This window comes from Dipodomys ordii, unplaced genomic scaffold (genome assembly GCF_000151885.1).
Source record: "Dipodomys ordii isolate 6190 unplaced genomic scaffold, Dord_2.0 Scaffold1, whole genome shotgun sequence".
Lineage (NCBI taxonomy): Eukaryota > Metazoa > Chordata > Mammalia > Rodentia > Heteromyidae > Dipodomys > Dipodomys ordii.
The window spans coordinates 41972901-42000373 of NW_012267217.1; the positions used below are offsets into that span (position 1 = coordinate 41972901).

Genomic DNA, 27473 nt, shown 5'->3' on the forward strand with positions numbered 1-27473 from the left:
TAGAGCCCATAGTTACACGCCTTAGGGTCCATCATATCCTACTGGATATGATGTGTAATATTAATTTCAGGTTTGTATTATCACAGACTCCTTCCATAGGAAAATGCACTTCCCCACAAGCGCACACAATTTCTTTTTTAAAAAATATTTATTTTGTATTGTAAAGATACTGTACAAAGGGGCTACAGTTACATGAGTAAGGTAATGAGTACGTTTCCTGTGGAGCATTGTTACCCCCTCCTTTGTTTTTCCCCTACCATCCCTTCCCTCCCCACCTTCCCAACTCCTCCCTCCCCCCCAAAAAAAGTGATAAAGTTCATTTTCAACATAGTGTCTTGTACATCTCATTGCCACAATGGGCCAACCTGTATCCTTATTTCAGCATTTTATTATTTCCCTTCCCCTCTCCAAGTTAGAAAAAAACGTATATATAAGATGTAGGGCACTGGAATCAAATGCAGTGAAAACAGGGATTGTACCATGGGGGAAGAACATTCAAAAACAACCAAAAAATCACATAGTACATTATAAGTACATTAAAAACAACAGCAAGAAAAATAAAACCTCTTGTGTCCCTATCTTGGGGTTCATTTTGCTTAGCATCATCTTATATGATCATATGTACATAGCTTTTGACCTTTTCTGCTTGTCCTAGACATATATTAGATATTGCAAATAAGGGAAACCATGGGACCTATGTTTCTTTGGGCCTGGCTTACTTCACTTAATAGAATTTTTTCCAAGTCTTTCCATTTTCTAACAAATGGGGTGGAACACACAATTTCAACATGTGATCGTGGGGGTTTCCCAGCCAGTGAGACTCTCATGTGGACTTCGCTGGAAATCCTGTGGACTTCAGAATCTGTGGCTGATACTCTAGGAGCATATAAATAGCCAGGATCCTATTTTTCTCACTCTGTGGGCCATATGTTCACATATGGGTGCACATTCGCTTATAAAAATACTACACTTAGCAAAATTAATATGTTATCCCATCTGAACATTTACAAGCTAGATTTCTACTGTGTGAATCTTGAGACCGTGTCTTTCAAAGCTCGCTGTTGCTCTTGGTGATTTGTCTGTGAATTTTGGCACATCTTGCAGGCTTTGTTTAAATAGAGGGCTAGGTAAAAAGAGCAAGATTTGCTGAAATCTCTTACATTCATTCTGCCCATTTTGTGGGAAACCTGAGACTAAAGGTTTCCTTCTGTCTGCTCCCTATGAGACTCTCTAGAAATCTGGATTTTTCATGACTCTAAGGTCTTTGTTCAATGAGGCAAAGGGAGGGATGAGAGCTGGCTTCTAACCACCATTCCACGTCATGACATTGAATATAACATTAGTGGTTTTTTGTTTGTTTGTTTACCTGTGGGTCTGTGTGTGTCTGTGTGTGTGTGTGTGTGTGTGTGTGTGTGTGTACCAGTCCTGGGTCTTGAACTCAGGGCCTGTGGGCTGTTTGTTAGCTTTTTCTGATCAAAGCTAGCTACTTGAGCTACACCTCTACTTCTGGGGGTAAGAGTTTCATGGACTTTCTTGCCCAGGTTGGCTTTGAACCTTGATCCTCTGAGTAGTTAGGATTCAAGGTATGAGTCACCAGTGCTTGGATAACTTCAGTCTCTGAGTCTGTTTCCACCGTGTCAGGATGTGGCAGGTATTAAAGCAGGGTTAAATGATATAATATCTAAACCCAGAGCAAACCCCTCATAGTAATTGCTCAATAAAATGTGAACCCTTCCCATTGATACACTAGCTCATTAAGTGAGTGGTACCAACAAAAGGGAATAGTGTAAAGAAATAAAATGTACTTCTTAAAAGATAGGACATGACAGCAAGCAGATCTCTCCAGAAAGGGTAGAGCCCAAAAGCAGGTGGCTTGGCTTTGAGCCTGATTTGACCAGGGAGCTGAGCACTATGCAGGCCCACCCTACACCCTACTTCTGTCTTCTGTAGCTTCTTTGTTGGGAACTTGCACATGACAGTGGTGGCTTTTCCTCCAATTTTCCCCTGCAGATTTTAATATCAGGATTAATAAGACAGTGTTTGTCATCGTCTTTGAGCTTCCTGGAAGAAAGGCACTCCGGGAGGTGGTAAATTCTCTGGCCTGGATAATCTACTCATGAAATATGGAACTTTGAAAGTGTGAGAAAATTCTCAAATCACTTTGACAGCATTTTAATTATAGTTGATTTGTTTGCCGCTAATAGCGAAAATGCTGTCAGCACGATATGAGCTGTTTCTTCCCTGCAAAATGTTATATTCGTGTTTGTGTGTGTCTGTCTGTGCGCGTGTGTGTGTGTGTGTGTGTGTGTGTGTGTATGTCACGAGGCAACATTTATGTTTTCAGATATAACCAGAATAGCTCATGGAATGTGTTGGGGCACAAAGGTAGAGGCTAGCACATAGACCAACCCATCAAACCCTTCAAAGTGTCACCAGAGAGCATGTCTTCTTAACAGCACCAACCTCAAGTTTCTTATCTGTTTATTCACTTAGCACACCGTCAGTGTGATTAACATTGATCCCTCCTGTGACTGCTACCAAACGAGTATTCCAAATCTGAAAGAGACAAGGCAAGTGCTTGCCCATGGTACTTGCTACCTACTGCAGGAGATGGATCATTAACAAAGAGACACACATATACACCACAAGACTATTCCAGAGGACAGTCATAGCCACTAAAGAAATAAGAAGTTGGGTGATCATGGCTCATGCCTGTAATTCTGGTTATTTGGGGAGGCTGAGATCTAAGGATTGCAGTTCAAAACCAGCTGAGACAGGAAAGTCTGTGAGACTCTTATTTCTACTTTATCACCAAAAAGCCAGAAGTAGAGGTGTGGCTCAAGTGGTAAAGTGCAAGCCTTAAGTAAAAAAGCTGAAGGTGGAGCTCAGGCCCTGAGTTCAGGCCCCAGTACTGGTGTGCATGTGCATAGACACACACACACACACACACACACACATACACACAGAATGAGAGAGAGAGAGACAATGAAGGACGCTAGCAAGGGAGCAAGGGAGCAAAGAAGTAGGGAAGGGAAAGAAGGATAGAATAAGATGGAAAAGAGTGTGCCATCTAAAATGAACAGTCAGAGCAGACATCTCTGAGGAGGTGATATTTGCACTTATGCCAAAAGGATGAGGAAAAAACAGCCCTAGACAAGGATAATACAAGTACTGCCATCAGAGGAAAGAGCCTCATAAATAGCTTGCCCATCGACAAAATGTCTTAAATATTCTGAGGCAAACAGCATGAAGGAAGGAAGGCATCACCTGTTGGCAAAGGTTATGAAACCAAGCATTTGGATATAGAGCCCAAAATCCCATAGATGAGCATAGCATTCTTAGGAGACTTAAGGAGTCGGACTTGGGCAGAAATTAATCTCGCTCTGGGTGCAGGCCTCATTGGAGAGTCTTCCTCCATGGGCTCCATTGCCTTGCTGGCAAGTATCAAGCATGGGCAGAGCAAGGGACACCAGAAAGCCTTTCATCATGTCTGCCAGTGATGAAGGAAGAGATGAGATTGTTGCTATTTCATCTCTCCCCCCCATGGACTCTTAAAATTAATTCTACTGTCAAAATTCCCACACCCCAGCTGTGGGTTTGGAGAGAAGAAATGAAGACTTTGAAGCTGAGCGAGAAGATTAAGAAAGTATTCTCTAGACCAATGTTCCCCACGCAGACGATGGAATCTATGGAGATCAGAAAAGAGACACATGGGGAACTATTATGGAGAGAAACAAATAGCCAGGAGTAGAAGTGGCCAGTCTGACTCGGGAAAAATAAGTAAATAAATAAAATAATGATGGGCAGTGTTTAAGCTTTCCAAGGAATTTTTTCATTTGAGCGAGATTATGAAGAATGAAACACAAACACTGTAGTTAATATGTCTCTTAGCTGGTGTATGTGGGCCTTCCAGAAAAGAAGTTAATAAGCTCTAAGAGGAGCTTTTCAACTTATCCCACTTGACTATCCTGGGGTGAGCTCTGAATCTGTACCTCAGATTCTTTTCCCAAACAAACACAGGAGATTGGAAGCTAGATGCAAAGCTGTATTTACTCCCAGGACACAAAACTTCCTAAGCTCATGCCTGAGCTCTTCACAAATGAACCTGACAACACTGAAATTTCTGAGATTTACTTCAGCTGCACTAAATCCCTAATGATGATGATGATGATGATGATGAAAATTCCCCAAATGAGTCAGTCACGGGGGAGGTAAATCACACATTCTCTGTGGAAGTCAGTAAGTCACTGCAAGTGTGACCAGACAGAAGGCCTTAAGGTTAAGTGGGGCACAAGGAGGCCCCTGGAAGATGAGGAAGTTCAGCCGCAAATTGTAGCTCCAAGCCACTTCTCCTTTAAGCAAACAAGACAGAAAAAAAATCTAAATATTCTTTAGTTTTTGCAAAGCTCGAGGAAGGGCAAGAGTCTATTCACTAACGAGCTCAGAGAAACAGTATCTAAGTAAATTTTTCACACTCTATGTGTAGGTATAGGACTTGTGAGTTTTTCCCATGATACATGTATGAAGCTGTGTGTGTTGCTGGCCACACTACAAATAAGGATGGGGCAGTCTATTGAGCAAATTGAGTCGCGCTTGCAGTGATGGTGTTTATGGGTAGCCCTGCCTCCTGGCAGACTCAGTTAATCCCCTAAATGACACCAAGGGTGATTAGGCAGCCTGACAAGCCATCCCACTTTGGAAGACTAAGCCAGTAGGATGGCAGGGTCTCCTCTTTTTCCTTCCAGAGAAACTAGCAACACAAGGCTAGTATGAAACAAATTTTTTAAAGTGTTGATTATGTGCCATGTCCTCGCCACACTATTCGAGGTATTGTGACCTGCCATGTCTTATTTGGTCCTCTCTCCAGATCTGTGGCATGGCTGCTGCTGATGGTGGTAATGATGAATTTCTTTCCCCCTCTGCCTAACCTTAAGAGCTTATTTTTCTCAGCTCTTCTGTATTTAGAAAAACAAAAAAGGAATCTTAATGGAAGCAGCTCTATTTTTATAAAATTTTGACTTATTAAAGAAATGCAGGCTTATAAAAAAACAATTGAGATAATAGAAAAGTAAAAAGAAGAAAGCAAAATTATCCTGCCACCCATGCATTTAACCACTGTTGGTATTTTAGTATGTAACTTTTTCAGATGCTTCCTATATGTTTATGCAAGGAAATACAGGCATGTATTTTTAAGCATATTTTTTAATCTGCTCAATTTTTGTTTTTGGTTAATAGTATATCACAAACACTTTCTCAAAAAAAATTCGCTTTGAAGCACTCTTTATTCTCACAGCCGATATTTCATTTTATAAACGTACCAAAATTGATTTACTTGCCCTCTCTGGTTAGGCTTTTTTCAACATGATGCTATTTATAAATGTCTTCCTACTTCATATGCTTTTTTAAAAAAATTGCACAAAAGATGTATATATATATATCTTTCCACAACTGTCTTAGTATTTTCTTAGGAAGAATTTCTAGCAGATGAACTTCTAGATTAAAGGTTATGTACATGTTAATTTGTGTCACATTTGGCCAAAAAAAATACCTTCTATTTTACTTATATGATACCTCTACATATTTGTTCTCTCTCTCCCCCCCCCCACCTCATCTCCCCCTCCCCCTTCTCTCAGCAAGTATCTTCTCCATAGTCCAGCTTCCCTATCTCTGCCAGGGGTCTGAGGCTACAGCAAACCACAATTAACCTTCTTAAGCACACACAGGGCCAGCCAATGGAGTATTAACCCATGTACCTCATGTAGATTAGATTTGCTCATGTAAATCTCACAGCAGCCCTAGGAAGATAGAGGGAGGTCTGAATGGCCCCTATTTTTCCACATTTCTGAGGCTCAGAAAGGTCCTGTCATTTGCCTGAGGGCATCCAAGTGGTCTAGTAGGACTCCAAACCCTGCCTTGTCTCCTTCCAGGCCGCGGAGGTCTTTCCCGAAGAGCCTGGGGACATGCCTAATGAAGGAGTAGGTTGGCAGGATTTTCTACTTGTGTGTGGGCACGTTGCTAGATGGTCGCCCTTGCTCAGCTGACTGTGATTCAGGACAGCACATACCCTCTGGGTAGAAACAGCAAGGAGGGGTTTTCCAGAAGTTCCTGGGAGTTTCCCCTGAGAACAAACTAAGGGTCTTTTTACTCCTGTTTTGGAAATGAGGAAGCCTGCTTTCAAAGTCACCACCATTTCCCACACTGAAACCCCAGACCCCAGCAGATTGCCCTACCCTGGGCCCTCCCCCATTTGCCTTTCTCTCTATGGCTCCTGGGGGAGTTGCTCTCTCCCAGCCTGGTTCTGCTTCCCAGGCAGGAGCATGATCCTCTGGGGTCTCAGAACGAAGTACTCCTGGTCCGCTCATTCCTCCTTCACAGTCGTCTTTATCTGGTGGTGGATAAGCACACTGACATGTGGCTCAGGGGCTCCAGAGAGGCCTCCACACTCTCTAGCTCAAGGCATGTGCTTGTGGAAGCATTCACTGTACACAGAGCCCAGCATGACAGGAGCCAGCAGGCATATCCTGAGCGGGGCCACATGGCCAGCCACTTTCTCTACCTACAAGGAAGAGATTTCTCATGTGTTGTTTTAACAGGTTGATGCCAAATAAATAGAGAGGGAGGAGGGAAGGGAAGATGGCTGAATGTTAGCAAATAAAATGTGCAGAGAGCTTCATGTGGTAGGGAGGAAGTTTCCTACCCTAACAGCTGTGGCAAAAACTTCACTGGAGCCTAGAAAGGAGCAGAGACAAGAGTACAGTGTGACCGCTAGAGCTTGCTCCTCCGCTAGTGCCAAGATGGAGCAGGACTCCATGGATACACCAGGCTCAGGAAGGCTTTGCAGCATCTTTCGGCCACAGCAGGCCAATTTGATTTTATATAAAAGGGACTGAGCGGCCAGGTGCTGGTGGCTCATGCCTCAAAGCCTAGCTACTTAGGAGGGTGAGATCTGAGGATCAATGTTGGAAGCCAGCCTGAGCAGGAAAGGCTATGGGACTCTTACCTCCAACAAAATACTCAGAAAAAGCTACAAGTACCTCTGTGCCTTCAGTGGTAGAGCATTAGCCTTGAGCAAAAGAAAAGAAGCTCAGGGACAGCACCAAAGCCCTGAGTTCAAGCCCCAGGACTGGCTTCAGCCTCTCCCTGAGGATATTGGTATGCACAGACATTGGATTCCCAGGAATTCATTCCTTCTTTTAGAGAAATGTTTTTATTATCTGACACGATGCTGGTTCCTTTCTAAAACATGTTGTTGACTAAACACTGCTGATGAGACAATCATCTCAGGGAGGGAGGTGGCTCCTACCCTTATTCTCTTATTTTTTAATTGATGGTGGTTCCCATCAATTAAAAATAAGGAAAGCAAGATGAAGATGATAAACACTTCTGAGCATGGCTTGGTGGTAGCTTCCTCTTGTTCTAGTTAGTATCCCCAGGCCAGCCCAGGCAAAGAACAAGAGAGATCCACTGCAACCAACAGACTTGTGCATGTTGATGCATGTCTGTGGTACCAGCTACATGGGAGGCATAGGTTGGGGGATTGAGGTACAAGGCCAGCCCTGGGCAAAAACCTAACAACCTAGCTGAAAAACAATTGAAAAGCAAAACAAGGCTGGCAACTTGGCTTAAATGGTAGAGTGTCTGCCCAAGTAAATGTGAGCCGCTGAGTTCAACCTCCAGTACTGCCAAAAGCAAAGAAAAGGAGAAAAACTTCTAAAACCATCCCCGGTGTACCTAGCACAGTGTCTGGCTCTCTCATGGGTACTTTTCTCAGTCCATTTCCATACCAGTCTTCAGAATATTTTTCTAATCTAACAGATGAAGATGTTGATGCTCAAAAGGTCATTACCCAAACCTAAGGAGAAACTAAGAATCAGAGAGATAGCTGTGGAAATAGAAAAAGGGAAAATAAAATGTGCTGCCCAAGGAAGAAAACAGTTCTTGTGCCGAGACCTTTGATAGAATGATTGCTATTGCTTTTATGTGTGCGAGAGATAACACCTCCCACCCCTGCACTCATTCTCTGTGTGTCTTGAACAAAACATCTTCCCCAGTCTGTTTGCGGGCGTGCCCAACCAAGCACAGTGTGGTCTTTGTTTATCACTGAGACACCTGACCGCCTATAAATGGATGGAGAGAACTGAAGGATTTTCTTTTCTCTCCCGGGCCCCTTTTTGCCCTCCCCTAGGTATGACTTCATTGAGATTCGGGATGGGGACAGTGAATCTGCAGACCTTCTGGGCAAGCACTGTGGGAACATCGCCCCGCCCACCATCATCTCCTCCGGGTCTACGCTCTACATCAAGTTCACTTCTGACTATGCCCGACAGGGGGCAGGCTTCTCGCTGCGCTATGAGATCTTCAAGACAGGTCAGTGTGTGCTCATGGGGGATGGGAGCATGTAAAAAAGATGGATAGTGGGGTGGAGAGGAGGAATCAAGGCTAGGGGGTTGGAGTCAGGTGGTAAGAGCTGGGCGAGAGGTTCTAGGTCTATCTGGAGACACTTGAGATGAAAAGCCAGACCAGCCTGTCATTCAACTTGATGGGGTAGGCCAAGCACTAAAAGAGTGGGAGTGAGGGGCTCAGAAAGGAGGAGAAAATAGATGCAAAAGGACTTTGGAGAGAATCTAACTTTTATATCGGAAATTCAAACTCATTGTCATGGGGAGAAGAAATATTTGATTATACTCCTTCCAATAGCTTCCCCGTTTAATGTTGCCTTTCTTTGGACTCACATGGAGGTGGAGCACCATAATCCTCACCCCCTCAAAGTGGGGAAAGGCCGTTGTTTTAAAATACAATTTGGCGGGGCTGGGAAGGTGGCTCAGTGGTAGAGTGCCTGCCTTGCATGCATGAGGCCCTGGGTTCGATTCCTCAGCACCACATAAGCAAAAAGATAAGAGCTGGAAGTGGTGTTGTGACTCAAGTGGTAGAGCGCTAGCCTTGAGCTGAAGAGCTGAGGGACAGTGTCCAAGCCCAGAGTTCAGGCCCCACGACTGGACCCAAAAAATAAAATAAAAACAATTTGGTGATCCAGTTTACCATCGCTCTACAGTGAGGTCCTACGTGTCACAGGCTTGTGAAAGCAATTGAGAAAATAGCAGAGAAAGATGCAGAAAATGCTGTTGTTCTTGTTCCTGTTCTCCTCCTCCTCCTCCTTCTCTTCCTTCTCCTCCTCTCCTCCTTCTCTCTCTTCCTCCTCTCTCTTCCTCTTCCCCTTCCTCCTCCTCTTAGTCCTTTTCCTTTTCCTTCTCATCTTCTTTCTCTTTCTCCTCTTCCTTCTCTCTCTTTCTCCTCCTCCTCATTCTTCTCCTTCTCTTCTTTCTCCTTCTCTTTCTCCTCCTCTTCTTCTTTTTGTACTGGAGCTTGAACCCAGGGCATAGAGAATATCCCTTAGCCTTTTCTGCTCCAGGCTGTTGCTTTACCACTTGAACCACACCTCCACTTCTGACTTTTTGCTGGCCAATTGGAGATGAGAGTCTTTTGTATTTGTCTGCCTGAACTGGCTTCAAACCACAATCTTCAGATCTCAGTAATTAGAGGTGTGAGCCACAAACACCCAGCTTTTCTTTGGAGTTGACTGATTACATTGGTGCCCTCTCACCCCCAACCATAGATCCCTTTAGGCCCAAAGAACTCAGACCAGAGCTCATGTCCTTGACTGGGTAGAAGGGACTTCTATTTATAGGACACTGCTTCAGCATCCACACATACAGTCTCCAAGTAGCTGCCCCCTGTTGAGCCAGTGGTCCTGCTATGTGAAGGCTAAAGGAGGCCTAACCTCCAACTCTCCCTCATCCTGCCTGGCTTCCCACAACAGAGGCTCCTGCACCATCTTTAAATGTCTTCCTCCTGCAGTAGCCTAAGTTTTACAGCTTGAGGATAGGGTCTGGTTCACAGGGAAGCTGTCAGCCCTGTCATCAAGAGACCCAAGACCGGCGCCTGTTGAGTTCAGTGTGAGGGGAACTATTCATATATATTTTCTCTTTCATTAAACAGTTCTTGAAAGGAAGTGGTAGCTGCTGAAAGCACTTTTTATATCCACTCTGTCTAAATATTTGTCTAATTTGTCTGCCCGAGATGGTGAAATCAAATGAAGGGGTGGGGTCAGGGGAACTGTATTGTACCAGAGTAGGAGCCTGTGCAGTCACAGGATACTGGGCCCAGATTATTCCATGTTGGCTTTTCATGCTTTGGGTTACAATGAGGTCCCAGGAACAAATGGTTTGTGTGTCCAGGCTTCATCCTAGTGTGACCTGTATCCCTTGATGTTTGTTCAAGATGCAGACCCGTGCCACCGGTTCTGATGAGGCCTCTTGTAAAGCAGTCGGAAGAGAAAAGAGGGACAGACTAGAACTAAGTATTGGTCTCTGCTAGTGGGAGAGACTAGTGTGGGAACCCTCAGCACTGGGGATGATGTTGGGTGAATATATATGCAAATTGAAAGGACAATTATACTATGGCTAACTGCTAAGTGAAGGTACAATCATATGCTGTGGGCATAAAAATGAGAGAGCCATTGAGGGACTAGCTCTTTGGAGTCTATCAGATAGCATGGTCCCGAGTAACTGAAGCTGTCACTCAGCAGCATAGTCCTAACTATGAGAGGAAAACAGCCCACTCGAGATCTTCCGGGGAGCTAGCCAAGGGAAGTCAGAGCCAGGGTGAGCCGGGCCATGAGAGATCATCTCTAATCTCAGTGTCTCCCAACTCAGTATTTTATAAGGCATGATGCCAATTCTCCAGAAAGCCACATGGGGGGAAAAAGAGGAATGTTAACCCAGTCTATCACGCACACTTGAAAGGAAGACATTAAAAGATAACACACAAGAGGGTATCACAATTCAGTCCTTCTGATGACATGCTGAAATAGAATTCTGAATGAGCGGCAAATCTGTAAATAGCCTAGAACAATGGTGGCAGCCGACAAAGGTGGGTGGCTTTCGCCTGGAGCAATGGGGTAGCCTGCTCTGATGTCTCACCTCTGGAAGAGCCAGCTACACTGAGTGGCTGCCCTATCAACAACTATGCTTCTGTAGGTGAGAGTCCAGAGGTCTCCATGAGGCCATCCCTACCTGCCCATCTGAACGGCCCCTATAGAGAACACATGAACAAATACACCCCCCCACACACACACAAGCTCACACCTAGAATCCTAGCTATCCAAGAGGCTGAGATCTGAGGATCCTGATTCAGAGATAGCCCTGGCAGGAAAATTTGTGAGACTCTTATCTCCAATTAACCATCAAAGAGCTGAAAGTGGAGCTGTGGCTCAAGTGATAAAGTGCTAGCCTTGAGTAAAAATACTAAGGGACAGCATCTAGGCCTTGAGCTCAAGCCCCAGTACCAATACACACACATACACATACACACACATACACACACACACACACACACACACAGAGGAATGTACAGAATGTACAAGGAAGCAAATTCTAACCTAAGAAGTTTCGAAAGACATGTGTTCTTCTTCTAAGTGCCACATCTTTTACCCTTATTTCCACGATTGCAGTCCTGAGAGAAAATACACATTCATAGAACATAAAAGAAATGGGTGGACATGCTGAAGAAATCCAAATAAACACAGCTATGTTTGCTAGTTGGATTCATAAAAAGGAAGAAGAGGGAAACTATAAACACAGATACTCAAACAGCCATACAGAGCATTCTCGAAGCTGCACTGCAGAATTACAGTGACAGATATATTTTCACAGTGTGGGGACCTAGACAGGGCATGTGGCTGAAGTAGAAGGGTCATATCTGCACTTTGTGGGGTATAAAAGATCCTATATAGTACCAGATCGTCCACCACAAGAAGAGTAAGCCCAAACAAACTCCCAAGAGCAAGCAATTTCCACTCACCAAAATATTGAGAAGACTAGAGGAAGGAGTAAATAATTTGAAAAGTAACACTGGAAACAGAATCAGTGGGAAAATGTGTGTGACCTTTGTTTTTCCTGATGCTTCTTAGCCAAAGTTCAAAATCAGGCTTTCTCTCTTGGTGCCCAATGGCATTTCTGAAAGTGAAATGTCTAAGGCCATTTATAGACACAGGCAACCTAAGGCACCCACTACCCCACCCCTGAATTAAGGGTCTACCTGAATTTACCATCTGTGGTCCACTTTAGATAAAAATCCACTGTGTTTCTACATACAGATTCTTCTGCTCACGAAGTTATGAAATGTACAGCGGTCAACATGAAGGGAGGGTTCTTTGTTATGAAATCATTCACTGCCACCCAAACTTCTGACTTGTACGGACAGTTTTAGCATCCAGTAGACTTGAATATTTGTTGACTGAGTTGTTCTTTTGTAAATTCTATCTTTTCAACACATTGCAGAAAAGTATCTTGCATTAGTCAGATTTCTGCATGACTCAACTTTCTTCTCCTTTTTTCAACATTTGACTTCCACTCTAATGGCTTGACCGTGATGCAATTAGAGATGAAAGTATGAGCTTAATAAACAAGTTTGAGTTTTCTCTATTTAAAAAAAAAGATAAAACTGAGCTGGGAAGGTGGCTCAGTGGTAGAGCACTTGCCTTGCATGCATGAGGCCATGGGTTCAATTCTTCAGCACCACATAAGCAGAAAAAGCCAGAAGGGTGTTGTGGCTCAAGTGGTAGAGCGCTAGCTTTGAGCTGAACAGCTGAGGGACAGTGCCTAAGCCCAGAATTCAGGCCCCATGACTGACAAAAAAATAAAGAAAAATAAAAGTAGCGTGGTGCAGGAGTTTGCACCTCTAATCCTTCCTCCTCAGGAGACCAAAAATCTGATGATTGGGACTTAGAGCCAGGCTGGACAGGAAAGTCCAGGAGACTTATCTCCAATTAACCATCAAAAAGCCAGAAGTAGAGTTGTGGCTCTAGTGGTAGAATGTTAGCCTTGAGTGAAGAAGCTCAGGCCCTGAGTTCAAGCATCAGTACCAACACATTCATGTGTGTGTGCGTGTGCACACACACGTATACACAGGCACAAAGATAAAGCTGGATAAAAGCTTTCCTACCTGATCTAAAGAAGCCAGTGAATATTGTCATTTCTAGTCATATCAGTTAGGGTACAATTTTGGGGCTAGGGAATGCTTAAATTCTAAAGTTGAAACTTCCTTCCAGTTATAAAAGTTGAAAAACTCCCTCTATCTAGTTGAATGCAGGATTCAGAACTCTGGAAATGGAATAAAGTCTCCCATGCTTCAGGCCTGCCTTGGGCTCACTAGGTGTCATGTAGAAGCCTTGGTACTCCAACCCCATCGTGAAAGGGATTCCACCATCAAGCCCCCTGCCCCAGGGGGTGAGAGATTCCCCAGCTTTCTAAGAGAATGACAATGGCACTAGTTCTAGCAGGGAATGTCAGGGTGCCTTTTCTCCCCCTCAAGCCAGTTGGAAATAGTTCATTTCCACCCAGCCTTGTGTGAGGCTCCCGAAGTGACCAACATATGAAGAACGCTGCATAACAGCCTTAAACTCTAACCTTTTCAAAATTCCTCTCGGGCCCCCTGAAGACCTGCCAGCTGGCCTGGCTTTGCCCAATTGCATCACCCTGGGCCATTGAGGAGGCCCTCAGGAGTTGGAGGCCCATGGTAAACAAAGCTGAGGGGTAGAGGCCACTCCAGCTCCTCCCTCTGAGCCCAGTGGCCCCCTCACAGCTGTGGGTCTCCCTTCCTCGGAATGATGCAGTGCAGAGCCTCTGAGGTGAGGTACCTAGAGCTCCCAAAGAACTCATGAAGGTTAGTTCTTGCTCATGAGTCCCCCCGTTCTCACACTGCCAAGGCTGCTACTCAAGGGGCCGCCGATGAATAGATAAATAGGGATATGGCCCTGCCCAAGCTAAAGAAAGTTGGAAGACCTTCTCCTCCCCCACTTATTTGCATGGTACCTTTTTCCAATTGAGACATGCAACTTTCCAGAAAGCCTTCATCAATGAAGAGACTTGCAGAGGAGCTGTCTACAGGAGCTGCACATAAAGACATGGCCGTGGGCTAAGATCAGTATATTGACATCACGTAGTTATATTTCACTACCATCCCCAGAAGATGCTTCCTGCCAGTAAACACCTGGTTTATTAAGAATTTCTGTGAATATTTTTTTCTTCTCTCTTCATGCTTAGAGTGCCTTCTTCATAAATCCTGCTTCCTTTTCTTATTTTAGAACATGAACACAGTGAATAAATCCACTTGTAATTGTCAAGCATTTACATGGACAACACCAGATCTTGCTCTGTCTAGATTTGGAGAGGCCCTAGGGTCTGATTGTCCCTGCTTTCCAAGACCCATCCCTGGTTCTTCCTTGGCAAATGGTGGCTGGGTTTAAAGCCCAAAGGAGGCTCTTTTAATATGACTCCACCTAGAGGTATTAAGAGATATGGTAATTGTAATCCTCTTAGAGTTCCTGCTGTTGTCCAAGCCTGCACCAGACTGCGAATGTGTACAGCATTTAATCAGGATGCTTCCATGTGCCCAGCAAGCAGACACATAGAGCTTAGGAGAGAGACAAGGCCATCCTCACCACAAAAGAACCAGAAGCCCTCCAAATGTCAATACACTGCTGCATCTTTCCAAACTTGTGGCTTTAACATCCCCAACACCCCGCTGTGATCAACCGGCTAAAAAACATCGATTGTTAATTGTCTGACCACTACAGAGCAGCTCGTTTTAATATAGTCATGACATGAATAAGACCCGAGCTCCCCTTTGCCCCTCCCCTCAGGCACCTTGGATCTTGGGGAGAGAAGGGGCACTTTAGCTGGCTGTGGTACAATAGGGGCTAGTGTTGAGGTCAGCAATAAATAAGGGGGGACATTGTTTTCCGTGCTGGCAACAAGCAAGCCTTCCTTAAGGATTGAAATAACTTACATTTCTGGAGTGAGCAGCTGAGTGATTGAGAAAGGAGACTCTGTTCAAGAGAATTCACTCCCTTACACACACACACACACACACACACACACACACTCACTCACTTCTTTCCACCCTCTGGTCCCTCAATTCCTCAATGGCTACTCTTGGTCTAATATACAGGGCCTCCCTAATTTCTCCTAATGAGGGCCTGGCTTGAGGGCATGGAACTCGGATGGGAAGAGTATGTTGCTCCAAGAGCCACTAGGATAGCCATAAAAAATTAAAAAAAAAAAAAGAAGCCTTGTGAGTGAGGAGATTTGGGTCCAAATATTTTAATAACCCATATGTCAGAGGTAACAAAGACAGCTTCCTCTTAATCCTATGGTTCTCTTTGGACACACAGGCTCTGAGGATTGTTCCAAAAACTTCACCAGTCCCAATGGGACCATTGAATCCCCTGGCTTTCCTGAGAAATACCCGCACAACTTGGACTGTACCTTTACCATCCTGGCCACACCCAAAATGGAGATCATCCTGCAGTTTTTGACCTTTGACCTGGAGCATGACCCGTTGCAGGTGGGAGAGGGAGACTGCAAATATGATTGGCTGGACATCTGGGATGGCATTCCCCACGGTGAGTGATGAGGTCACTGTCGCAGGCACTCCTCCGTCCTGGCCTTTGCCTGTGAATTGCTTCAGTAAGGAGGAGAAAGGACAACACACTTCAGAGCTCCTTAGAGCTCTTAGGAACCCATAATGACTTTCTCTTCCTCTCCAAGGATGGTTCTAGAAAAATTACCTGAAGATAGTCTACCTGCCTGGAGATACTTTCTTTGGAGGATGACAGGAGACTGAGTCAAGGATGGGTATTAGTGGTATTCTTTTCCACACCAAGTTATCAGAATAGAAAGTGACTCAATAGCCAACCCCAAGGCCTTAGAACCGGAATGGCTGGGCTCAAATACTGACTACTGTGCAATATTGACAAGTACTTAATCATTCTGTTTCCTAGTCACGTAATGATGCTAGCATCATCATTGCTGTTACTATAATTTTATTTTTTTGTTAAGCTAGTCATAGATGGATGTTGAGAAGCCAAGAGAAATGTTGTGCATGTCAGGGGGAGACCATAGATCTCTGAGGCCCTCAGTATTGGGAAGGATCAGATCTTTCACTTTTGTAGTGATTCAAATATTTTCCAGTATAAAGAAGATGTGATGACTAAGCAAGAGCAATTTCATCTCTGGGGAGAAGCACATAATTTAGTCAAGAAACCAGAGTTTGAGCCCCGGCTCTGCTATTTCCTAGCAGTATGAGCAAGGAAACATTAGATGACCCATCTGAAATTCAATTTCTTCCTCTGCAGAGCAGGTATTATAATGATACCTTTCTGGCCCATCTCCCAGGGCTAGAAGAACAGAATGAAGCCAGCTCAGTGAAAGTACTTTTTAATGTACAGGAAAATACTCAACCTCATTCTGAAAGCACGTCTTTGGTTTTTATGGCCAGGCACACGCAGTGATGCTTGATTGAGTGTCGTGTTATGGTAGGATGGATGGATGGAAATTGGGTTTGGAATCCCCATGACCGGTGACCTCTCTTTGTCTTGTCTGTTCAGTTGGCCCTCTGATTGGCAGATACTGTGGAACCAGAACACCATCTGAGCTCCGCTCATCCACAGGGATCCTCTCCCTGACCTTTCACACGGACATGGCAGTGGCTAAGGATGGTTTCTCTGCACGTTACTACCTGGTCCACCAAGAGCCACTGGAGAGTAAGTTGAATGTTTGGGAACCTCCTCTTTGTCTTCCTACCAGGACCTGAAATGGGTACAGGTGAAGGACTGGCCACTGTGAGAGGAGATGGTAACATGACAAACACGGTGGCCTCTCGAGTTCAGAGGTGGGTGCCAGGCAGAGATCAATGACAAAAGAATCAGCATCAACCTGTGCTCATTTCAGGAAATCTGTCTGTCTGTCAAGTTACTATCTTATCATCTATCTATGTATCTATCATCTATCTACATATCTGTCTCCCTAGATTTTATTGTTCCTAGGGAAAGTCTGGAGCTACTCAAACCCCCATCTATTTATGAATGGAAAGGGGGGTAGTTAGGATGGTCTATAGAAGGTCTAACTTTTTTTGAGACTGGGACCATGTTCCCCCTCTCCAAACCTGAAGTCATCATCATACAATGAGCCCTTCGAAACATCTGTGAGGCATATGTGTTTTGACATGAAGCCTTTGTGGCCCTGGGTAGGGTTTCTCTAGCTACACAATACAACTGCTTGGATAGTCTGTGTCACACTTCTATGAAGTACAGTTTTCAAGCTCTTATTATGGGCTGAGCACTGTGCAAACCACTGCTCTGGCCCTGGCTGTCATGGAACCTGCAGTTCAGGCTATCAGCCTCTAGTCCTGAGCTCTATCTTCAACCCAACTGCTTTTAACCACATGCTTCAGACATGTGCCCGCATCTCCTTAGAAACCCAGATCATCTCTGGAAGGAAGGAAGAAGTAATTTAAGGATGGTGAGAGCTAAAGAACCCTCCTATAGTTGCAGACATCTCTCCACCTATGTAACTACAGACATGGCAACCTGGCCCACTGGAAAGTGGTTAGGTTCTGCTCTGGGGTTTGCTTTCCATATCTTCATCACAAAGTCCATAAAAGACCGAATGACAAAGGAACAGCATGGCAAACTATAGCACAGTGCAGTCACAGAGATGAAGAACACATTTGATACCTGAAAAAGATTGCTGGTTCTTATCAAACACATGCACATGCAAATGCTGACCTGTATCCACAGTGTCCATACGGAGAACAGCAGTTTAGCTGATGGCACAAGGCCAGAGTTAGGGCTTTCTGGGTCTGTTTACCCAGACAAGTAATACAGGGGAATATAGTGTGACACACTTGTGTTTCCCCCAAAACAGGCCTTTATGCTTTGTAATGTCTATCTTCTGTGCCAGAATGCACAAGACAGTTGGATAGAAAAGAGAAATGCAAATGTGCCTCCTGGGTATGCGTTAATAAAGCAGGCTTCCCACCGTGGATCAGCCCACCCAAATTGCCATGAATCTAGCTCGTGTTCACCTGTGTTGCCAGTGCCTCTGGCATCTGCAAGCATCCATAGCCCAAAGCAGAAACAATTCTCATGTTTTAGACAGCATTTTTAATTTGTATGATGATTCTTATTTATCCATCATCTAATTTCTTTTTAGGTCCAATTTAGTTTCAGAGCCAGAGGGGTTGTTAGGTTCAGTGGCATGATATAGTTTTGTTTTGGGGTGGGGTTTTTTGGTGATTTTTTTATGTGATTGTGTAGTTAGTGTTTTTAAGTTGAAGGAGTACCTGTAAGGACTTGTTCCTAATATCAGGCCATGCTTTGAGGGTCCCAAGGATTTGAGGTTGAGATGCCTAACTCTGCCCCTTGACTTTCCTCTCTCCCTCAGACTTTCAGTGCAATGTCCCTCTGGGAATGGAGTCTGGCCGGATTGCTAATGAGCAAATCAGTGCCTCATCTACATATACTGATAAAAGGTGGACCCCTCAACAGAGCCGGCTCCATGGTGATGACAATGGCTGGACCCCCAACTTGGATTCTAACAAAGAGTATCTTCAGGTACTTACTCAGATACCAGAGGTGTGCAAATTATGTGTGGTGATGGGACAGTGATCTGGTTCTCAATAGAATTGGATAAAGGGGATACACACACACATAGCATACATAAGAACTCTAGCCATGCTTTCATTCACTTGCCTAAATATGTATGTATATATACATATATACTTAAATATATACATATATATATATACACACATACCCATATATATGTGTGTGCAGATATATATATATATATATATATATGCATATATATATGCACCAAAAAGACTATGCCAGGCACTGTGCTATATTCTGTGTTGGAATAAATTGATGAGTAAGTAGGTCCTTGTTCTTGCCCCTGTGGAGATTAATGGGCTTGGAAGAAGTTGTTTGGCTGGGATGCTGTTTGCTCTATCAGTATCCAGGGAACATTCTATAAATAATTCCAGATCTTCCTCATTCTTGGCACAGAGGGGACATCAGAGATGTGGAGGGGGAGCATTTTCCTAAGGGCAGGTTTGTTGGGTGCTAGCTGAATATGGCAACTTCTCCTGATCTTTGCTGTTTAGAAAGAGCTCTGCCAGGAAGGTTTTGCACTTAGCTATCAGAAGAACACATGGGAAAATGTCACTCCGGAGAATGAAACTCAAGTTGCCCAGATGCTCTGCAGAGTCTTTTCAGACTATTGTTTGCTTTCTTCCTGAACAAGTCTTGCAGCTCATGTGGAGTAATCTCCTGCACTGCAGACGAGTCCAGTTCTTGTCCCCTGGGAAGAGGTAAACAGGGGAAGAGGAAGCAGCTAGTTCTATACCAAAGTCTGCTTTTAGACCCACACAGACAGCCTTGTGACCCAGTGACAAGACTGTCCTAGCTGTGATGTGACACAATGACCCTTGCTCTGAGAAGAACACTGCAGAGCAGACAGCAGGAAAGGTCAGAGACCACTTAGAAACTCCAGGGAGCCGGTGAAGGTTCTAACAGGACAACATACAGCCATTTGTCACTGTCATTCCTCTCCAGATATCTTTTCATTTTGAAAAACATCCAGAAAGTTCTTTGTAATTGGCAGTCTATTGACTACGCACGTTATTTTTGGTCTGTAATCACTGACTTTTTAGCATTGCTATCCACCTGATTCTCATACACATAGGTAATACTGCACTCTCTTTTGAATGATTTATGACATTGCACATATTAAGTAGCCAATAAGTGCTTTCTAAATTGACTTTTACCAATGTGCACAGGCTAAATTTTGGTCACACGGAGACTGCCATTAAGAAGCCCCATTCCAGCAAGGGAACAATATCCAGCAATTTCCAAATGACTTTGGCATTGTGAGAGGGGAGGTACCTCAGAATGTGGGCCAGCCTCCTTGTGGAGCAAAAGGTCAGAACTTGGTGCATCAGCCTAATTGCTTGGGCAGATTTTGCATGCCCTTTGACCTCTTGATGACCTGAGCAACTAAAGACACAATGGACTGAGAGAGAGAGAGTGAGAGTAAGGAGTGGAGACAAGAATGAGCTGTGACTTTTTCAACTAAGACATTATAAGTGAATTGGACTAGATTGTAGCGGAGTAGATTTAGCCATCCATTGCTTCTTGAAGACAGCTGTGATTTCTCAGTCCCATGGTTTAATAAGGAAGGATCACATTTCTAGGTATTTGATAGGATAATTTGAATATTGTCTATTTATATATTTTTTAAATCAAGCGGAGTAAAATCAAGTTCTGTTTTCAAAGTATCCTTTCTGATCTCAAATAAGCCAAGTTTAATTTCCCAATGGAATTGTAAACTGATACTAATTACTAATCCATCTCATGAATCATGCTACCAGATTGTAAGCTTTGTATGATCATTGTGTCCTTTGCAGAAAGAGCCAGATGGTGTTAGACGGGCGTTGGGAATGGTGGTTCCCTTACTCCTTATCCTCTCTTCTCCAGGTGGACCTGCGTTTCCTCACTATGCTCACAGCCATTGCAACCCAGGGAGCAATTTCCAGGGAAACCCAGAATGGCTACTATGTCAAATCCTACAAGCTGGAGGTCAGCACTAATGGGGAAGACTGGATGGTGTATCGGCATGGCAAAAACCAAAAGGTAAACCCACTTCCTTAGCTCAAAGGAGCTGAAAGATCACAGATGAATGAGATGAGAGGGGCTTTCATTCAACTCAGCCCCACACAGGAGAGAAAGATGTATTTAATGAGGTTCAAAGAACAGACAGAGGCAAGGGACAGCTGGCCCTGAAAAATCTTTCTTATGCTAAAGTGATTGGAAAAACACCATCTCTCTGACAGTCTGGCTGCTGTTGTATCTTGCACAGGATAGGGAGAGAAAGTGAGAGAGGTTAGGGAGTGTTCTTTGACTACAAATGTAGGAGAAAATGTATTCGCTGTCCATGTCTCCCGTACAGGATCCATTGAGCCTTTATGGCCTGAGTCCTTTCCCCATGCTGGGTTAACAATCACAAAACCACATGAAACTGCAGTTTGGGAGTTACCAAGGTCTGGAAATGAAAAGGTACAAATCCTGAGAGGAAATCACAATGTCCCAGAGAAGAAAGAGGACAATAAATAATGAAAAGTTCCATGTGTCAGGGATGGATCTGAACCAGCAATCATGCTTAGCAGCAAGGCATTGAATGCTCTCAGCTGGTGCCTTCAGCATCTGAGGCTCCCAGATGTGTGGTCTGTGTGGGTGATGTGAGGCTTTTGTAGAGCACAGGGATGAGTATCTGACACTTGACTTCCTTAAGCACTTGGCATTCTGGGTCTGCAGCTGGTGATGTGCTGCTTGTACTTCGTATTCAGCGTAGGGAAGGTTCAGTCTTGTGGGTGGGGCCAGGGGCTGTGGGATGGGATCACAGGTGGGAGTGGGCTGTTCAGGCTGTGACAGTTGACTCTCAGGTCAGGAAAGGAAGTGTGACATCTTGGGAATTCCTAGAGGCTGCTCATCCTTCCTGGGGAAGGAATCAGGAGTGAGGAAATTGAGGCCACCTTTTTTTTTTTTCTTTTGTACTGCTGTTCTGCTGGCACTGGTCTGTTCAGTTGTGGTATCAATAGAAGGCATTTGCAGTCAAAGAGCTTTTCCAAAAGGGAGTCTCCTTAGCTTGTGTAACTGCCCCCAGGCAGTTTGCTCTATGATAGCAGATAAAACCAGAAGCCAGCCTTGCATCCAGAAACGCCTGCCCTATAATATTGGCAGCCCCACTCAGGAAATGAGAATTTTTAAAGGAGTTGATTAGCACACACACACACATACACACACTTTAAATCGCCATAGTAACATGGCACCATTCATATGAAAACCATGGCTTCTAGCAATTACCAGGTGTCTCTCATACACACACACATTTTTTCCTCTCATTTTCTCAGTCAAGGAAGTAAAGTGTTTAGCAATGCAATGACACTTCCATCTGGACGTGTGGGTCAGGCAGGTGTGGCTTGCTATGGACTTGGTTTCAGGGAAAGTTGCCACACCAGTCAGGAGTGGTAGCTAAACTGGCACTGGGGGCCAGGAAATCCAGGGGTGAGTCCTCATATTACCCAACTGGTTTTTCACTCTCTCCACCTACCTGAAGGAACCAGAAGCTCAGCTAATGGGTGAGAGCCAGCAGCTGGGTAGCAATGGTCCTTTGAGAGGAGGCTCACCTGACTGTCTCCCTGTCCAGGCTCAATGACTAAGCAGCGCTGGCCAGGGGGATCCTGTAGCATAAGCTGATTTTAAAAGCACAGATGGACTGGGATGCTATTTAAAACACCATTTGTAGGAAATCTCCTTTTGGAAATACCTTAGCGCTGCACATTTTGATAGAATGCTGTCCTCCTGGCTTTATCCCTGGTATTCATTCTGCAGGGAAGATATTCCTGAGAATTGCATTTAGCTGTCTGGTTTCAGAGTCATCCTTCTCAGTGTTTTCATGTTGAATATATTCTCTCTCTCTCTCTCTCTCTCTCTCTTTTGCCTTTTTTTCCACCCTGGGCTAAATTTCTTTCCCCAGTAGCTAATGGATAGCTTAGGGTTTTTTTTTAAATTATTGTTGTTGTTGTTATTCTGTTTTGTTTTAGAGAATTGGTTTCATCTACAGACAGGAAGCTGAAGCAGAGGAAAAGCCCTTTTTTCCCCTTAGATATTCATCCCACTGCTACTTAGAAAGAGGCAGAGAAATGAAAAGCCTGCCAATTAGGCATTGTCCTAGTCCTGGAACTCCCTTGCTCCACGGTGCATGCGGCAGCCAGCCAGCATACTTTCCCTCCCTCTTCTGCAAGGGTGCTCTTCACTGCCCTTCATCAGAAGGTTTTCCCCGTATCTGTGTTCAATGTGTAGATTCTGCTTTGTTCAGGGTGCATCCACACAGCATTCATCGTTGCTGGACTTGAACTAGTTGAGTGAACCATGCCAAATAGATTTGTCAAGTCTGCTGCTGTTTGGCGTGATGGCGTGAGCAGAGGACAGGCTGGAGAGGGGACGTGGGGGCGGTGTGGAGGAGGGTTCATCCATGCTGGTAATATCACTGTGTTTCCCTTTGTGGCTTCTGGTTGCTGGGCAGCGTGCCAAGGTAACTGGGGCTACATGGTGGGTTTGAAAGTGAAATTCAGACAGCAGGACCCAAGGAAGAGGGTAGAGCAGAGGAGGAGGCAAGGCGGCAGCCTGTTTGGCTCTGGGGTCCTAGGGGGAGGGATTGTAAACGTCTTCACAGCAGGCAGGGAGTGAAGAAGGGGTTGTGATATTCGGGACAGAAATTTGGAAATTCAATTTTAATTCCCCAGTCACTGTCAACACCAATGCAGCATATCAAAGATGAGGGGGTTAGTAAAATGGGAGAAAAATAAGATGAATGAGCACTCAAGTTTGATGGCGCTTGGGCTATGCTGTGTCCTAGCAAGACAGGCCTTGCAATTGGGGCCCAAACTGGATGAGACAAGGTCTAAGCCTAGAAGCGGAAGATGAAGGAACCCTCTTTCTATCCAGTGAGGTTGCCTATAAGAAATCTGGTCACACTCTTGTTAGGGATTTTAGCATCCTCCTAGCAAAATGAGTCCTGGTGATGCAGACCACATTCGCAAATCTCCAAGTGATTATCCAGTTCCATATGCTGCCAATATGGAACCTATGATTTTCATACAGGGCGGGTCCTCTTTATGCATATTTATGGTGTAACCACAAGGCGGAGAGCTGGTCTCCTTGATGGAACCCATATCCAGCCCACGTGCTCCCTTAGATTATACAAATTACTTCACATACATTTCTGTAGAAACCACAGTAGAAACTACTGCTTTTGGTTTCACCAGCTGTATAACTAACATCCCAGACATAGGCACACGTATGTTTGTATAGTTACAGACACAGTTACCAAGAAATATGCATGGAGAACAATAGAAAGTGCTCAAAGGTATGAAGTTTTGGTCAAGGTCTGAAATTCGGATCTGTTGAGCCTGCCTGAAGAGTGTGCCTGAGGAATGGAGCCATGACTGGTGCCAAGACAGTGGGACAGAGGCCGTTGCCCTTCCCCATGTAAGGGAAAGTCCTTGTCTTGACTTTGCCTTATTTGGTAAATGTGGGTTGCTATGCCGCCTAGCATAGCTCTGGTTACCTTGCTCTTAAGTCATGGTGTTTCTGGGCTGTTCTCATGTATTTGGGGAAAAAAAGGGAAAAAATAGTAACAAAAAAAGAGAGTCTGTAGACTCTGCTGGCCAGAACAAGGATGGAAAGTTGGAAATTTTAGATGGAAATTTTAGAATTACTCAATAACAGGTGAGGAGAATGTACTAAGCTCATTATAATAATGACTCCAAGAGCCAACCCTCAGGTACCAACCCAGTTGCTTCAGCATTTCATCGTGTTTCAGTCACTGTGGGATTGCAGCTGCCAAAGACAAAGTAACCTGCCTCAGGGACAGGGAATCTTGGTCCCCATGGAAAGGCTCCTGGGCACCCGGCTTTGCTTTCTAAGTTTATGTTCTCCATAATCTTCCCCAGGCCTTGCATCCAGAAGGAAATTAGCTTCCTGAGGGCTAAGAGGTGTGCATTTTCCTAGAGTACCTGCCTTCTATGGACATCTGAAGGCGAGTACTTGGACGGCCTGCTTAGCATATGTGGAGGGGGATTTGGGCTTCATCACAGAACCATGAGGATGGAGAGTTGAAAGAAGTTGCTATTTATTTGATTTGGCCACAGCCCTCCAAAACAAATAACCTACTTCAAAAATGCTTGGGTCTATATTTATTTTCTAAATTAAAACAAATCATTTTTAAATCACAGACTTGGAAAGAAAGGGTAGTATCAAAAAACCAGATACACACATCCCCAGCTGAAAACAAGTGGCTCATGCCTGTAATCCTAGTTACTCAGGAGGTTGAGATCTGATGATCATGGTTCAAACACAACCGAGGCAGGAAAAGTCTGAAAGACTTTCATCTCCAATTAACTACCCCCAAAGCCCAAAGTAGTACTGTGGCTCAAGTGGTAGAGTGCTAGCCTTGAGTGGATACAGCTAAGGATAGTGCCTAGGCCCTGAGTTCAAGCCCCAGGACTAGCACGTGTGAGCACGCGCGCACGCGCGCGCACACACACACACACACACACAAAAGAGACCACCACCAAATCAGCTAGCTATAAGTTAGGAGCACGTGCCATCTTGTCTTCAGATCTTCTGAGGTGATGCACTGTGTGACCTTGGAAATCTTTCTTCTAGGTTGGTGTCTCAGTGTTTCCCCCCACCCAGATGAAATGGTGCTGCTGCTTTTGCTGCTATTGGCAGGGCACCCACTGAGCTCAGATGGAAGGCTCTCTGCAGATGCAATCAATGGATTAGGCCCACAGAGCTGTTCTTGAGCAGAAGCAAGTTGTCAATTTAGAAAGTAACAGGGTCCCCATGGGATATTTATCTGCCTCTTAAAATCATAGGCCTGGAAGGGACCATGAGAAGCCATTCACTTTTCCCTGCATCTAATGGGCCTGCATTTGAGCGACCTCAGATAAATACCACCCCTCCTAACCTAATTCTTTTTGTTAGGGATGCAATTATTCATCCAATTAATAATTTGGAGTTTATTTTGTTTTACTTTATAGTTTGTTTTATTTCCTGGTAGATCCCTGACTTGTCCTTAACTCTTTCTGCAGCAGTTATTTTGTTTGTCATGTAAAGATGAGGACAATGACTCAGGCCCCAAGTCAGCCTTCAGGAGCCACAGATGCAATTGCATCATCTAACCGTGGCCCTGTATGCTCTGAAAAGCATACTATGCCAATTCTAAGTCCAAGCCCCTTGATTTATTTGCTCCTTCCTCCAGTACAATGGCGAAGAATCCAGTGCCCTCAGTAATTAAGTTTTCTCCATATCCATTTCACGAGATGAGCTCAGACCTTTAGCCTCTCCATTTAGGAAGCTGGAGGGAAAATTTCATTACACCTATGCTTGAACCTTTACTCTGTCAGGCTTCTATGGCTGGCTTCGCCCAACCCCCATGGGTGTTGATGGCCACCAGAGATGAGGCCAGACTCCCTGACGCTGATGTCTTTGATGTTGAATTCCTTGTGCGTCCAGCTATGGTTATGCACAGGCCATTGGGAAAGAGCACCAAAGAGGGGCATGGAGGGCATCATGACTTTACTGGGATCCATGTATTTTCCTTGGCCAACTACAGTGAGCATCAGAACAAAGGCCTTGTCTGATGGATTGTCATATTCTGTCTCTCTTTCCTACTGTGTGGTTGTAAACATTCTACCAGAGAGGTATATGGGTAGAGGGAACACTCCAGAACCCTGTACCCTGTTCTTGTGGGTCTGTTTTATCTACTTGGGAGTTAGAAGCACCTCCTTAAAAACAACAATGACATCACCAAAAGTCTCTTAAGGCTTGGCATGGTGCACACCTATAATCCAAGCTTCTCCTGAAGCAGAGGTAGGAAGATCAAGGCCTGGGAAAAAGTGTAAGACCCACTGAATGCCATTGTTTCATGTTTGCCATCCTTGCTAACCTGAGAGACTGGAGTCAGGAGAATCATTATTCCAGGCCAGCCAGGGCAAAATAGTTTGTGAAACACCTTCTCAACTAGTTGCTGGAGTAATGGCACATGCCTGTCATCATAGCTGCATGAGAGGCAGAGATCAAGAAGGTCATGGTTCCAAGCAAGCCAGAAAGTCCATGAGACAAATCTTTCTCAATGGAAGAAGCTGGACATGATGGTATCCACCTGTTGCCCCAGCTATGGTGGGAAATGAAAAATAGGAGGATCTCAATCTAAAAGCATGCCTGGAATAAAGGAAGTGAGACTCTATCTAAAACAACAACAAAAATACTGGAGGCATGGCACTGACTGGGAAGTACAAAGCCTTGAGGCCAAACCCCAGTACTGGGGGGAAAGACAAGGTTGGGGGGGGTGGTTCAGGAAGAACCATTCAACCAACTGCATTTTTTCCTCCATCTTTCCTGGATGATGTGGGTTCTTCCGCCCAGCCCCTCTCTTCTCCAGCTTTGAGTCCTTGTATCCTCTCTCCCCTGCCCTCCTCTCCTGTCCCCTCCGGTCCCTTCCCCTCCTCCCTCTCCTTCCTTATCTTTCCTTCTTTTCCCTCCCCTCCCCTCCTTCCTTCCTTTTTTTTTGTCCTCTCCACTCTTCTCTTCTCTTCCCCTCTGCTCTCTTTCCCTCCCTTCCCTTTCTCCCTCTCCTCTCCTCCCCTTTCTTTTCCTCTCCTTTCTTCCCCTTTTCTTCTCCTCCCCTCCTCTCTTATCCACTCCTCCCTTTTTGTCCCCTTTTCCCCTCTCCTCCCCACTCTTCCCCTCCCTCCTCTCTTCTCTCCTCTCTGCTTCTTTCCTCCTTCTCCTTCTCCTCCCCTCTCTTTTCCTCCCCTTTCCCCTCCCCCTTCCTCTCTTTACCATCTCCTCTCCTTCCCCCATCTCCTCCTGTCCTCTCTTTTCTCCTGTCCTCGCTTCTCCTCTCCTCTCCAGTGCTTCCTGTCTCAAATCCTGAAACCCTAATCCTGTTAGTAGGCTGTGTTCCAGGTCCCAGTGTCTCCATGGGGTAACATAATCCTGCATT

At 44.8% G+C, this 27473-nt stretch overlaps 1 protein-coding gene across 2 annotated transcripts in view; it reads left to right on the forward strand.

The window, feature by feature from the left end:
* Nucleotides 1-27473, forward strand: part of Nrp2 (neuropilin 2) — a 126390-nt gene that overhangs the window by 27979 nt on the left and 70938 nt on the right. For both annotated transcript variants that reach the window (XM_013010470.1, XM_013010478.1), the window contains exons 3-7: nt 8186-8367; nt 15233-15463; nt 16448-16603; nt 18285-18454; nt 20378-20533. In XM_013010470.1, coding sequence (XP_012865924.1) covers nt 8186-8367; nt 15233-15463; nt 16448-16603; nt 18285-18454; nt 20378-20533 — 895 coding nt within the window. The remainder of the gene's footprint in view (nt 1-8185; nt 8368-15232; nt 15464-16447; nt 16604-18284; nt 18455-20377; nt 20534-27473) is intronic.